Below are 15,362 nucleotides of genomic sequence, written 5' to 3' on the forward strand. Positions count from 1 at the left end.
AAGGGCCTTGTAAATGTCTGGAGTGTCACCCAGGTCGGGTGGCACCGTTTAATGTTTTATGTTTTGCAGGTGAACTCCAAAAAGAGTTTAAAGTTAAAGCTCAAAATAGTTAGGCGGGACCAAAGCCTGGAGGAACAATCCTCCGGGCCGACAGGTGGCGCTGCATGCAGGAGGAGTGCCGGTCGCCGGGTGGAGGCGGGGTTTTGGCGGCCGTGCTGCGAGAGGAGGGCGTGGGATGAGCGGGCGGCGCTCTTGTAGCTGGGTTTCCGCTGCGGCCCATGTGAGCGGCTCCGCCATTGTGTGAGGGAGGGAGGGAGAGCGAGGAGCGGAACAGAGAGACCGGGGGGGGGAGAGTGGAAAGGAGAAGAAGCGAGTCGTCGTATATTATATATTATATATATATATAAAAACACCACCCTCGCAGCAGGACCGCGGATCGATCCACCGGGACTCCGTCCGCCCGCTCGCCGCCAGCCCGGTCGGTCAGGAAAAAAAATCATCATAAGCCGCGCGGCGCCCTCCCGCACCCCCTTCAGTCAGCGCGTTGTGCAGGCCGCTGGAGCCCAGCCCACAGCCTCGGGACTCGCGTACCGAATCTCCCCCCTCCCCTTCCCCACCCCCCCGGCCTCGGTTCATGAAGAAATGTCGGCCACCAGCGTCCTGGACCAGGTGAGGTTACAGAAAAAATATTTCAACCGGTAAATCGGGCCAGGGGTTTGTGGAGTTTGTTCCAGCCCCCCCCCCCCCCACTCCCGGCCTTCCGCCTCCTCCTTTCTCTCCCCCCCCCCCCCCCTCACTTTGCACGGGGTGGGTTTAGGCCGCCGCCTCAGCACTCGATTAATACTCTTCTCTCTTTTTTCCCCCCCCCTCCCTCTTTTCTCTCGACGGACACCGACTGGCGCAGAGACCGAAAGGCCAAGGAAATAAAGGTAAGAAAGTGCGGCCTCCTGCTGGCTCCCGGGGGAAGGCCCTGCAGTCTCGGACTGTCCTGGGTGCTTTATTTTTAAAATGGTGGCTAGGCCGCGGGTAGTGGGGTGGGGAATTTTTTTTGTGAGCGGCGGCGAGGGGTTTATTAGGTTTAAATTGTCTCACTAGATCCGCACCTTGGGATGAGAAAGCTCGTGTGTTTGCGGGGGGCGGGAGGAGGGAAGTAGCACAGGCCTCGAGGCCTGGGACTCGAGTTGGGTCGAGCATCCAATGCAGTTTTACCCCTCCACCCCCTCATTTTCTTCCTGTTTCTCTTTTCCCCCACTCTCCACATCTCTATTGGGGGAATCTGTGATGGAGATTTGTTTTTCAATTTCAGCAGATCTACGATATAAAATACACGTTTCCTTATGAACAGGAAGAATGACTAATGCATTTCATTGCCATCTTCATTCTAGGTGTTTTTTTAAAAAATAAAGCAATTTCACTGGTTCGTAACCACTTTTTCTTTGGAGGTTTTCAGATATTTATTCCTCCGCTCCCCCCCCCCCCCCCCCGGCAAAAAAAAGACACATTTCAAACGAGATGAGAGTTTAAGAATGTACAAATTGTAGTATTTGCAAGACACTCCCTTAATTGGGGGAGGGGAGAACATTTCACCATTTTTGTTGAATGATTTTAGTATCTGTTTTTCAATCAAATTTTGACAGTGCATTTGTCAATAAAAGGATTGACTCTTGGGTAAATTTTGTACATACATTAACTTTCAACAGTTTGGAAAGATCTATTGTAATATTTTTGGCTGTAATTCTTTTGTGTTATGTATTCCTTTTGCATTAAGTTGTAGAGATTTAATTAATAGTTTTAGCATTTCATATAACTTGGCTGGCCAAAGATCCTTGTCATTGTGCTTTTCCCTCTCCTGAGCCCTGCATCTGCCCACCCATTGTTTCTACTTCAGTTAAAAGTCTTCCCACCAACAGCTTTTGTCTTCGCATAGTCTTTTCTTAGAGAGGGACCACTGGCTTGTCAACTCTCATTCATATCCATTTAAAAGTGTAACCAATTTTGATGCATCACTGGTAAAATAAACAACATTCCAATTATGTAACTGCATTTGCAGCCACAATGTTGCCATTTTTAATCATAGATATATAACTCCCAAAAGTTTCCCTGATACTGACTGCTCACTTGAGAGGTAATTGATCTCTGACCGTACAGCACGTGTTCCCTGCCCATCACACATTTATTAAGCGTTAATCACTCTGACCTCCCAGACAATTTACAACATTCTCCATCTGTGGGGCCATTCCTAAAGCATCTGTTTTTTGCTTGTGTTTGACTACTGAAATGTTAACTGCACCAGTCTGAGGAAACTAATAATGTACAGGCGAATTGAAGTAAAAGGCCTGTTAGAATGATCATGGCACATTCTCAGACTTGAGTCTGGTAAATTAATATGGTCTCTGATATCCAGTCTGTGGAAACATCCTTCTGGATTCTCTGCTCGCTTAGCTGTATGAACTATAAACACACAGCCAGCAGATAGATGTAGACCAATTTGTGACTATGATCATAAAAACACGTGGGTCATATCACCTTCTGTTTGCTACAGGGCATGCCACAGTTACTGGTTTATTTAAAAAAAAAATGCAATGATTTACCATTCCCAATTAAAACACTGGCTGTGTCAGAGTTTGGAGTTTTGATGCAAACAGCGACTGATGAGTTTTCCAATCTAAAACTTTTTGGTTTAGTTTCTTCTCTCTTCTCTTCCCCCCCCCCCCCCCCCCCCTTAATTTTTCTCTGCTCCTTTCAGGGTGCTGACTCATACTGGGGTACAATTCCATATGTATTGGCCACTTCGCATGTTAGCCTAACTGTTGTGTTGGCATGCTGTTCGACTGCAGGGGCCATCACAGCTAGGCCAAATCCTGTACTTGGCTGATGCCCAGAGCTGTGCACTTCCCAGCAAAATGGAGAATCTCTTACTTGCACTCTAGCACAGATTGGATGATTTGATCCAGATTGGGACAGTCTGATGTCTGGCTCAGCACTGTGCATTTATCAGCTGCCCAGTGAAGAGTCTTCTAATTTTACTTGTTGCATTTTCTTTTTTGAGTTTGCAATTCATGTTGTGAAGGTATCTGTGTCATAGTGCCCTCTTTTTTTTTTATTCCAACCAATATATTATATTTATTTGAAGAGATGTTTGAGGCATTTGTTAGTGAAAGAACCCAGGGTTTTGTAACTGGGATTATGCCCAGTTAATGGAAGCATGTGGCGGGAAAGCCAAGCTGCTATTCATGGGCCTTTAACTTGTTATCATGGCAGGAATGTCGTATCTTTGAATGGTTCCACCAAGTGCCTGTCTGGTCTGCTTGAGCAAATACACTGCATGGTGAGCTAGTGAGTCATGCTGACCAGACTCTTGCTTGAAAGTGCAGGAGTAGGTGTCTAGTGAGGATAGGAGTGGGATTATGTTTCCCTACTTCCTAACAGTTGCTATCTAGGCACATGACTTGAGGAGAGGGTACAATTGGAGAGAAATGTGTTGGGGTTTTGTCTTTACCTGATTCTATTTCAGCTCTTGATTATATTACATGTAACCAGATCCAGCATTCATTTAGTCTTTGAGGCTGACACTGCTCTCCAGTCTGCTATTGGAGGGCAGCTGCTGTTATGACCTAATAAGATTTCCCATTTTCATTCAATCATTTTTCCCCTCCAATTCTATTATAGTGCAAAATGGAGCAGTTCACCAAAAGGATGCACTAAATGATGACGATTTTGAGCCTTATCTGAGCACTCAGACCAGGCAGGTGAGTGTACAAGAATTTTATTAGCAATTCATGCGCTGGGAGACAATGGATAATGTTCGATTTGGTTTTACAATGTGAAACACTGGAGGCTTTGATGGGAGGTGGGGGAGTTCTGTGTTCTTGCAGAATAAAATTGCCAATGCCCCAGCACTGATGGTGAATTTAATTTATTGTTTTGGGGACAGGTTTCCTCAGTTAGGTGGAAGTTCATTCAGATGTGTAGAGCAAGTTGGGGAGGAAGTGGAAGTCAATTTTATTGTTTTTTTTTGCAACGGTCATATGTGTACTTGATTATTCCTTCCAAAGTGCAAGGGTTTGCACTGTCTGGTCTGTCGATGGGTATTGTCAGTGTTCCTGGTTTTGTTGCCAGGGCTGTTGTAGATGGGTCTTCCTCCTGTTTTCTCATTTTTCCATTCCCTTCAACATTTCATCCACAACCTAGCTATGGCTCAGTTCGAGTGAAGTAGCTGAGATTGGGAACGCTATTTTCTGTGACGGCGAGGAGAAGCCGCCTAGGTACAAATGCCACTATAGGATTTAGAATTTGGGCCTGTTCTCCATAGCATATCGATCCAAATCCCTCCCCCCCCCCCCCCCCCCCCCAAATATATTTTCCCAATTTCTTCCTCCCCTCTTGAAAGTGTTGATCCCTTGCAGGTTTGCACATCCAATTATATGCTCCGGTACTTTGCCATTCTTCATTTGTGAGCCTCGGCATTGAGTGACAACAGGTTGTTTCGTTCTCTCTACCTCGATCCACCTTTACGACGCTCCTTAAATCCTATCACTTCAACTTAGTTTTTGGTCACCTGTCCTAATATATCTCCTTATGTGGCTCGGTGTCAAATTTTGTTGTCCCAAGACACTCCACAGAAGGGTTGTGTTACTACATTAAAGATGCTGTATAAATGCAAGTTGCTATTGGCGGGCATCACAACTGGACCTGAGTTTTCGCTTGATGTCCGCTGTCAGTAGGGGATTACTGGATAGTGATTGAGACTAGGAAGTTGGACTCGCTTCCCACAGTAGGGACTCGGTCAATTATCAAGCCCCTACTGCTGTCCTGAGAGACATTAACAACACCATACCAGGCAGTGCATTTATTCACTCCACCATTGGGACAGCTCAGGACTTTTATTATAACCTGCAGTAAAATAGTTCCATTTACCAAATTAATATTCAGTGAGCATATTTCAAAGTTAGATCCTTGACAGGTTCATTATACCAATTAGAAACAATACCATTTATATGGCGCATTAACATTTCCCCAGGATGTCTCTGTGCTTCACAACCAATTACTTTTGAAACATTGTTTGAGCGAAGAATGCTGCCCAGATTACTCTGAGAACAACCTACTTTTCACATAGCACTGTGGGATTTTTAAGTCCACCTGAACAGGAGCATGTGACGTTGCTTTAATGTCCAATCTGAGACACAGCATCTCAACAATGCAACACTCCCTCAGTACTGCACTGGAGGGGCAGCTTAGATTACATGTTAAATCTTGAATCTTGAGCCCATGTTTTTCTGATCAGAAGCAAGAGTGTTACTAATGGAGTTAAGGGAAGTTGTCACTAGTCTCTCGAAGATTGTAATGAGTCTTGATACATCTACTTCAGTGATTATATCCAAGCGTTGGCGAATCCTGAGCTGCCCATTTCTTTTGAGGTTATGGACAGTTCTAGAGTACAGTAAGCAGAAGAGCTCATTTTACACATGGATGGTGTGTACAAACCCCTGAGGTTTCTTTGCCCACCCAGGTTTATTTAGTTGTCTTTTGGCAGTTCACTTGCTGTGATTTATCTAGAAAATCATTTTCTGCTGCCCCCTCAGCCATTATGGTCAAGAGCTATAATAAAAACCGAAAATGCTGGAAGTACTCAGCAGGTCAGGCAGCATCTGTAGAGAGAGAAACAGTTAAAGTTTCAAATTGATGACCCTGTGTCAGAACTGGCCAGATCTGACGAAGGGCCATCGACCTGAAACGTTACCTCTGTTTCTCTCCACAGATGCTGCCTGACCTGTGTATTTCCAGCTCTTTCTGTTTTTATATTTCAGATTCCAGCATCTGAAGTATTTTGCTTTTGTATGGTCTTTAGCTTTTGGTTTGTTGGGGAGGATGATTAGGCTATCTGATGGTGGAAGCATCGGGGAGCTAAGCAATCATCGAGAAGAGAAAGAAAGACTTGCATTTATATAGTGCCTATCATGACCACTGGATGTCTCAAAGCGCTTTACAGTCAATTAAGTACTTTTGTAGTGTAGTCATAGACAGCACTGTTGCAGTGTACCAGTTTAATTTTATCTCATGAAATAGAGGAGTGGCAGGGTGAGAAGTGGCGGCTCTTATTATTGAGTGGTTTTACTTCCTCCTTTTATCACTTTAATTTTTCTGAAGAATTCTCCCAATGAAAAGTCAAAGCTAATTTTGGTTTGCTAATCTGCAGTTAAGCAGATGCTTCAATGTGCATAAAAGATGTCTAAATATATTTTGAAAGGTGATCCCCACCCAGATGTTTGGAATGTCTTTCTCAAACTGTTTGAGAGACTGCCTAATGAGATTGTGGTTACCTAGAATGAGGAATTAAAATACAAACAAAGGACATATCTTAAAATTGAAGTTTCTTTGCCTATATTTCAAAGAGCTTTACTGTGTTGGAAACCGATACACCTCTGAGGGTAGATTAGAAAGGTGTAGTTAGTCTGTTACAAAGGCTGTTACTCCACTTCTAAAATGTTTTCTCAAAGCTCTCCTGCCCAATAGCCTAGTCGGGACTTTGTGATCTAGCCCTTAATAACCTTGGTTCAATTGTGTAGTTATAGAATGGTTACAGCACAAGAAGGCCATTCGGCCCGTTGAGTCCGTGCCGACTCTCAGCTAGTTCTACGCTTCTCTTTCCCCGTAGCCTGCAATTTTTTTTCCTTCGTATACTTATCCAACTCTTTTGAAAGATAAAATTGAGTCTGCCTCCACCACCCTTTCAGGACGTGCATTTCAGAACTTAACCACTCACTGCATAAAAGTTTTTTTCTTGCGTCGCCTTGGGTTCTTTTGCCAATCAAATCTGTGTCCTCTGGTTCTTGACCCTTATGTCAATGGGAACAGTTTCTCTCTATCCTGTCCAGCCCCCTCATGATTTTGAACACCTATCAAATCTCCCCTCAATCTTAAGTTATCAAATAACACCGAGCGGCAAAAAAACGGGCTAAAATTGGCCTCACTGTACTGAGCATAGGGATAGGAAGAATCTCCTGAGGTTCCCACTCCTTTCCAGTGACCCCGCTGGTTGAGTGGACATTTAGTGAGGATAGCATTGGGTTCAGTTGTGATCGTCAGCAGGCATAGGGTCAGCTTCTATAAACGTCACAACATCGGGCTGTGCCTCTGCTGCATCCCTTCACTCTGCTGTTGGACTGCTTGTCCAATATCTAGTTTTGGATGATTTGCAACTTGCCGGCTCAACATCAGGAAGATCAAAGCCACCATCTTGAGCCCACACCACAAACTTTGCTTGCTACTGATTCTCCATCCCTGTGCCCTGCCCCGGCCAGTTTCAGGCTCAAGCAGACCATTTGGAGCCTCAGTGTCCTGCTCAACCTTGAGCTCAGCTTTAGACCCATATTCTACCCATCAAAGACCACAGAATTTCATCCCCACAACATTGCCTTCGTCATTAGCTCAGCCTCTTTAATTGCTGAGAACCTTGTGCTTTAGTCACTTCCAGAATTTTTACTGATCTTTTTCTCCATCCACCATAACTGCAAGTTGCCTAAAACCGTGCTGCACACATCCTGTCCTGTACAGAGTCTCACTTGTTACCGCTGTTCTCACTAATCTACATTGGCTCCATGTCCCTAATGTCATTCAATTTAAGATTCTTTATCCTTGAATCTCTGCAACCACCTCCAGCCTGAGAACCCCCCAAGCATCGCCCATTCCTCTGACTTTTTTTTTTACATCTACCCACCTGCTTTGCACCACTGTTGGTAGCAGAGCCTTTGATTGCCTGGTGCCATCTGAATTCCCTGCCTAATCCTTTCATTCTCCTCTGAAAAGATGGGAGAAACTTTTTTAAACCCTCTCGCCTTAAGTGGAGTCACTCGTTCTTGCAAACATTCCCACTCCTTGCGTGCTGCAGCCCAGTATCTACCTAGATAATGGCATAACCCAGAGGTGTAACGATAATGCCCCCTTTTACACAAGCCCAAATTGCTGGACTGAAAACATCAGGAAAATGAGACCAGATATGAATTGTTAATTTCACAGCAAGTGAACATATAGTGGATTCACTTAAGTTGTACTGATTAAATTCTTAGCATATTCATACAAGATAATTAATGTGCTATGCTCCTCCATGTCAGTGGACTGTATTCTCCTTCTGAACAAAGCCTGCCTTTTCTGCTTGCTGTTTAAAACTTGACTGACTTTGCAGCCTTTGCTGGACCTGACTCCTGACACGTGGGTAGGTGTTCTCCTGTTTCCTGTCCCATGGGAAGTTGTGTCATGGTTTCTGACAAGTGATTCACTGAAGTACTGCTCATCAGGCCTGCTATCACTTCTTTCTCCCCACCCCCCCCCCCCAAACGAAACTGCTCGGAGCACCAGAGGTGGGATAATGACTGCTGCTGATCACCATAGGTAGCAGCTTCGATGTCTGAGTTTAATATGTATTCTCTAAATGTAAGCAGTCTAACCCAGTGCATATTCACTGTTTTAAAACATGATGCTTAAATGTGGCTCAATCTCCAAATCCTTTCCGTGAAGGAAAAAGATTAAAAATCAGAAATGTGGCACTGGCTTGATGTCAGTTTTCGTGTTATTTGTGAACTACCCTGGGGTGTTCTTTGTTAAATGCAAGTTATTGATGCTGTCCATGGTCAAATTGCCTGCGAGCATTCATTGGGCTTGCACAAGATGACCAGTCACTTTCTGGCACTCCTGTCATTTTTTGGGAGGAAAGGGGAAAAGTCACTGGTGCCCCTTCCCAGTCAGTTATCTGGGGGTGGCTAGAGTGGGATAGTACAGAAGGACCAGTGAAAGATAAGTTTACAGGAGTCATGTTTTTCCCTGAATGTCTGCCAATTTCATTTGTTGGGAAATTGAAGATACGATTCAGTTATTAGTGGGGCACAATTGGAAAACCCAAGCTGTATTGTTTCCTCCTTTAAATAAACTTACACCGTTGTCCTGTTTTGCTAGTAAATGGTGCAATGGTTCCTCCTTTTGAGTTCTCAACTTTCCAAATGGATGCTTGATGGGAGTTGTGGCAGCAGGATTGAATAGAAGGCTTGTGCCATTTCTCCATTACAGTCTTGTAATTATAATGCTGTATAATTGTGCATATAGTTTGGGCTTCAGCAATTGGAACAAAGATTACATTTGTGTACTTCCATGGAGATGTTTTCTGGCCAAATTACTTTACAGAATTACAAAACTACTTGATCAAGCAAAGTCCTTTAAAGCTATTTTTTTAAATTCTCATTAGATGAATCTTTGTTCCCTTTGTCTCCTGTTGAACCATTCGTTGTAAAGTGATTTATTTAAATCTCTTGTATGTTGTGCAATGTTGATGCAAATATTATTGTTTATCTGCTGTTTCTCGTGTAATTAATCGGGTTCGTGTGGGGGAGTAAAGGAAGATTTTTCACATTTTTTAAACCGTGTTTGTGTCTAGGTGAGGGACATCAGTGCAAAGGAATGGAAGTCATTCACTCACTGTCAACAGTCGTCACTCCCGGGTTGGGTATAAGCACAGCCAGATGCTGAGTAAAATTACTTCAGCTCCTGCCCCTAAAGTACTGCACAAGCCTGCCTGAGGTCAGATTGACAATTAGTGTTCAATTAAGGACAGTATTGTGCTGGATCTAGATTGCCCAAACTCTACTCTCAAAGGACACATGCAGACAGAAGAGACTTTAACCCCATTAGCCTTGTGTTTAGCCCAGTGTGCCACCCACTAACCTGATTTCACACATAGAAACTCTCCCAATTCCTGCCTGTATAATTACATGCGCGTTATCAATGTTTTTAAGAGCATCGAAGAAAATCTTTGCTGTGCCATTGTAAGTTTTAATTCACATTGATGCCACTAATGGTCTTGACAGATGTTTAGAATTTAGGATGGTAAATTGGATCTTTATAGTGTTTAGTAAGTTTTTGGCTGTGCATATGATTTCTCCACATGCTGAGTTCCCAACCTCAAGTTATGCTCGAGGAGGCAATAGCTGGAGTAATATGGAAGATCATTGGGAGGGTGTAGCATTGAATTATGTATCATCTCGGTTACAAACTATTATTGAGAGGGACTTGGATGTTAGTGTGGAGATTGGGGAAAATTTGAGGGGTGTGTGGAAATCTATTCAGTTCATGATTTTTCTAACTTGTGCAAAGTATAAATTTTACATGCTTTCTTTTACACTTGAGTTCCATAATTCAATATCTTATGCAAGGAAAGTCTCTAATACTTGTCATTCCCAATGGTAACTGGGGACTGAGGGAGTTTTCTAATCATGGTCATAATGTGCCTACTTTTATAGTCCAGCATTTCCTGTGGGGCTTTCTACTCCCTAGTAGTATTGACTGTTAAAGCAGATGCGTGTGAAAACTTTGCAAACTTACCTTAATGCATCGAAAATCCTTTCTGGCAGCTGTAGGCTGAATTTTGGAAGGTTACTTGGGCTGTTAAGATACTCAGTACTTGTACTCTATGCAACTTATTTCATTACTGAATATTTTTATTTTTTCTTAACAGAACAATACCTATACTGCCATGTCTGACTCCTACCTACCAAGTTACTATAGCCCATCCATAGGGTTCCAGTATTCATTAAGCGAGGCTGCCTGGTCGACAGGAGGGGATCCACCCATGCCCTATTTGACATCGTATGGACAGCTGAGTAATGGAGAGCATCACTTTCTACCTGATGCAATGTTTGGACAGCCAGGGACTTTGGGGAACACTCCTTTCCTGAGCCAGCATGGGTTTAACTTCTTTCCCAGTGGTGTGGACTTCTCAGCTTGGGGAACCAGCAGTTCTCAGGGACAGTCCACTCAAAGCTCAGGCTATAGCCCTAGCAGCTATGCCTACCCTCCTAGCTCTCTCGGCGGAGCTATGATGGATGGACAGTCAGCTTTTGCCAACGAGACACTGAATAAAGCACCAGGTATGAATAGCATTGATCAAGGTATGGCAGGACTGAAGATAAGCGGTGGTGAGGTCGCTAGTAATGTATCTAAAATGGTAGGTTCTGCTGTTGGGAGTAATCCTATATCGACTATTTCAAATAATGCGATACCTTCTAATCCCATGCCACCAACTACCATCGCTCCCCCGAAGCCAACTTCATGGGCGGACATAGCAAGCAAACCGGCGAAACCCCAACCCAAGAAGGCAAAAGGTGGGTCTAGTGGACCATCCCTTCCACCCCCTCCAATTAAGCATAATATGGATATTGGTACCTGGGATAACAAGGGGACTGTGGCCAAAAGTGCTCCTCAGTCGTCAACTCAAGCCAGCGGCCAGCAACAAGGCCAGCCCCCTCCGCTGCCAGTGAACCAACAAGTGGTGAACATGCAGCCTCAGCAGGTGCCCACAGGCCAGCAGCAGCAGGTGCCGCCGCAGCCAGTGCAGCAGCAGCCGCAACCAAACCGCTGGGTTGCACCCCGCAACCGGGCAGCTGGCTTCGGCCAAAATGGAGTGGATGCTGGAGGCATTGGGCTGGCGCATGGGAACTCAAACTCCGCCTCCGTGGAAGCGCATCCAGTCTTGGAGAAACTGCGATCAGTCAACAACTACAACCCCAAGGATTTTGACTGGAACCCCAAACATGGACGAGTTTTCATCATTAAGAGCTACTCCGAGGATGACATCCATCGCTCGATTAAATATTCCATTTGGTGTAGTACCGAGCACGGCAACAAGAGACTGGACGGAGCCTACCGTACCATGAACGGCAAGGGCCCTGTTTACCTCTTGTTCAGCGTCAACGGGAGTGGCCACTTCTGTGGTGTCGCCGAGATGAAGTCAACTGTGGACTACAACACTTGTGCTGGGGTGTGGTCTCAGGACAAGTGGAAGGGACGGTTCGACGTGAGGTGGATATTTGTGAAGGACGTGCCCAATAGTCAACTGCGGCACATTCGCCTGGAAAACAATGAGAATAAACCTGTCACCAACTCCCGAGACACTCAGGAGGTGCCCTTGGAAAAAGCCAAGCAGGTTCTGAAAATTATTGCCAGTTACAAGCATACGACCTCCATCTTTGATGACTTTTCTCATTACGAAAAACGTCAAGAGGAGGAGGAGTGTGTTAAAAAGGTTGGTCACGCTAAAAAATGTTAATTGGAAGATTGTAATGCGCTGAAAATTGTCAACTTGGAAAGTCTCTACAAACATTTGAGTACTGAGTGTTAAGTTTCATTTTTTTTTATATATACAAAAATTCTGTTTACTTAAACCCTGTTGATTCTCATTCTGTCTGAATTGATGGCTGAAAGAATTAGATTTATCAAAGTAATGTCACTAGAATTTCAGTAAACGTTATGGGAGGGTTGTGAAATGTGCAGTGTCCACTTGAACTGTAACACCCCTCTCCTTGGCATTAACATAGATTTTGTCCTTCCAAACTTGATTAGAGTCTGGACATTTTGAGTTGTGTGACCGTAGGATGAAGCGGTGAGAGAAATTTAAGGCGATGAATTCAGGGTGTCGCACAAGACGTATATCACATAATAAAAGTGTATTGGCTCAAATGTGATTTTTCATTTCACTAATAGTTTGCAAAATAAGACGAGTGATGACACTGGCCACACTGAACTGTGGGGTTTGAATCTGGCTACGTGCACAGTTTAATGACGCTCTGGGTAAATTGGTTCAAAGAATTGCGGTGCAGCTTCAGACTTAAAAGGCTTAAAAGATACTTTGCCTGCAGGTATTTCCCCAGAAATGCTAGTGTGCAATCTGCTCTGCCTTCATTTGTCAAAAGTAGAAACATGTAGTAAACACCAGCCATTTCAATTAACTATAAAGACCTGCTGAAATCTGAGGGGTGAGTTGGTGCCATGGGTTAGTCGCTTGATTCTCTCCAGTGGGACTTGGGTTCAAGTCCAGGCCAGACTGATGGACTGAAAGTTCTTCTAACTGAAATGATTTTGTGGCAGTCTTGGCCACATTCTGATTTGTGCATAGTGCACAATTACCCCTAATTTAGGATTGTGCTGGCAATCTGGGATAACCAGAGTGGCTGGTTTAGTAAATGGGAAATCGCCGTCTGAGTTACAGGGATCACTTTTCTAAAGCTGGGATACAGTTTCCCCCATCCAAGCACGCTCCACCTGATCAGAGTATGTGAATGAAATGCCATGTGTTCCATCCCCCAACATATTAACATGCTTCATAACGAGCGCAAAAAAATCAAAGCACAAACAGATGGTTGGGTTATGGCGACAGTGCCGATCTGGTGCTGTTCAGGAAGTCAGATATTGTAGATGGTTGAATATGAAGGTAACAATATAAAAAAACATACTGCATAGCAAATTATATACATTAGGACAAAGCAGTCCACTTGATTGGCATCCCATCCACTAACTTAGCGTGTAGCGTGGCTGCAGTGTGTATTATCTACAGGATGCACAGCAGCAACTCGTCAAGACTTTGGCAGCACCTCCCAAACCCACAACCTTCCACCATTTAGAAGGACAAGGGCAGCAGGTTGATGGGTGGTGAATGGCATTACCTCTGTCATTCACCACCCTGACTTGGACATGTATCACCATTCCTCTATTGACGCTGAGTCAGTATTCTGGAACTTTCTACATGGATTGTAGCTGTTTAAGAAGGCGGCTTACCACCACCTCAAGGGCAACTCGGGCTGGACAATAAATTTGTCCAGGGAATAAATCTAAATATTTGCTATAGTTCAATTCAGAATTATTAAATAACCACTAAAGGATAATTATTTTGGAAACTACATTCGACTGAAATATTTTGAACAAATGAAAATTAAATGTTGAGGCTGGCTTATCTTCTATCTGCGTCTGATAAAATATTCATTAGTGTTCTGGGTGGAGCGATGGATTTGCATGCTGTGTTAAGCCTGGGTTAAAATCTGAAATGAAAGCACTTCTCTGGCTGCTGGGTTGAGGAATGAGGTTGGCCAGTTTCAAGTAGATCCATGTTCACAGCCAAAAACTGCCCACAATTTGAATCAAATGGTTCCACTTACAGTATTGCTGTTATTAAAAATATCAAACTGATGCACTGAAAGCTACTCTTCCCAAAGTTTGTTGGGGTGGGGAAGTCTTTTACTTTCTATCTAACCCTTGCTGCATCTGATTTGAAAAGTACCTGATGTTGAAAATGTGTCCTTTCCTCGGGGCTAACATTGCCCCGAGATTAGAAGATTGTGGGTTCAGTCCTTGCATTCCAAGACTTGCGTGCACAATCTTGGCTGACACTTGAGTGTCATGACTGAGAGGGGTGCTACATTGCCAGAGCCCACCGTCCTTTGGGTAAGTTGTTAAGATCCTGTGTGCCTTTATTGGGTGGATGCTGAAGATCCCATGGCACTATTTGAAGTGTGGGTATCTCATTGGTGTTTGTGGCACCTTGCTGTATAATGAATTGGCTGTGAAGTGCTTTGGGGATGTGAAGACACAAGTCCTTTCTCGTCTTGTGGCCAGGATTGCTCTCTTAGCCACAACACCAAAAAATCAAATTAGCTGGTTTTTAAGAGATATTGCTGATCTAGGATGTCTGCTATGTTTGCCTATGTAACAAACTGGGTGTCTGAGTCCTTCATTACTCAACAGGGAATTCAGGAAAAACTTCTTTTCCCAGAGAGTAGTTAGAATGTGGAAATTGCTACTACAAGGAGTGGTTGAGGTGACTAGCATAGATGCATTTAAGGGGAAGCTAAATAAGTACATGAGGGAGAAAGGATTAGAAGGTTATGCTGATAGTAAGATGAAGAGGGGTGAGAGGAGGCTCATGTGGAGCAAAAGCACTGGCATAGACCAGTTGGGTCGAATGGCCTGTTTGCTATTCTGTGTAAATCTAACAATTGGCACCAAAAAAAAGATTTTGTTCAGTGCTTTGATGTGCTACAGTGTTGTCTAATGCAAGTATTTATCATTATCTTGCCGTCAACATGAAAATTTCCCCCAAGAATTATCCAGCATAAATCATCAATCTGTGTAAATGCAGTGAGTGAAGTCAAATTTAGAAAGCATTTTGTAAAGGCTGTCTGAAATGGCTGATACATGCTCTACTCAACCCTGCGTACCTTTTTTATTAAAAAAAAAAATCTTGATGTGTGCTTTTCAAAGCAGAGGTTGACATTGTTTCAGGCACTTACCAAGCGACTAATTTAAAATGTGCTCTCTCTTTTGACTTTGGATTTCAGACTGTACCTTTCAAGGTACTGATTTTATCACTGATGTGGTTGTGTATTCAGCATCATCTGGGCACTGGAAACTTAAACAAATAAAAGCATTTAATAAACCTGTAGTATTGAAGGGGCTGTTAATAAAACACTTTCCGACCGTATACTTGCAAATGGAGTGTAGCATGAGTTGGATGCAGATTAAAGCTGATGTTCTATACTACAGCAATG

The 15,362-nt window shown here is 43.8% G+C and overlaps 1 protein-coding gene across 1 annotated transcript in view; it reads left to right on the plus strand.

Moving 5' to 3' along the window:
- Positions 1–273: 273 nt before the first annotated feature.
- The window catches only part of ythdf2 (YTH N6-methyladenosine RNA binding protein F2), a 37,610-nt gene continuing 22,521 nt past the window's right edge, over positions 274–15,362 (plus strand). Inside the window, exons 1-4 of the mRNA XM_070898992.1 lie at positions 274–669; positions 905–929; positions 3,670–3,749; positions 10,502–12,067. Of these exons, the coding sequence (XP_070755093.1) occupies positions 643–669; positions 905–929; positions 3,670–3,749; positions 10,502–12,067 (1,698 nt within the window). The 5' untranslated portion in view covers positions 274–642. The remainder of the gene's footprint in view (positions 670–904; positions 930–3,669; positions 3,750–10,501; positions 12,068–15,362) is intronic.

This window comes from Pristiophorus japonicus, chromosome 14 (genome assembly GCF_044704955.1).
Source record: "Pristiophorus japonicus isolate sPriJap1 chromosome 14, sPriJap1.hap1, whole genome shotgun sequence".
In the NCBI taxonomy this organism is placed as follows: Eukaryota; Metazoa; Chordata; class Chondrichthyes; family Pristiophoridae; genus Pristiophorus; species Pristiophorus japonicus.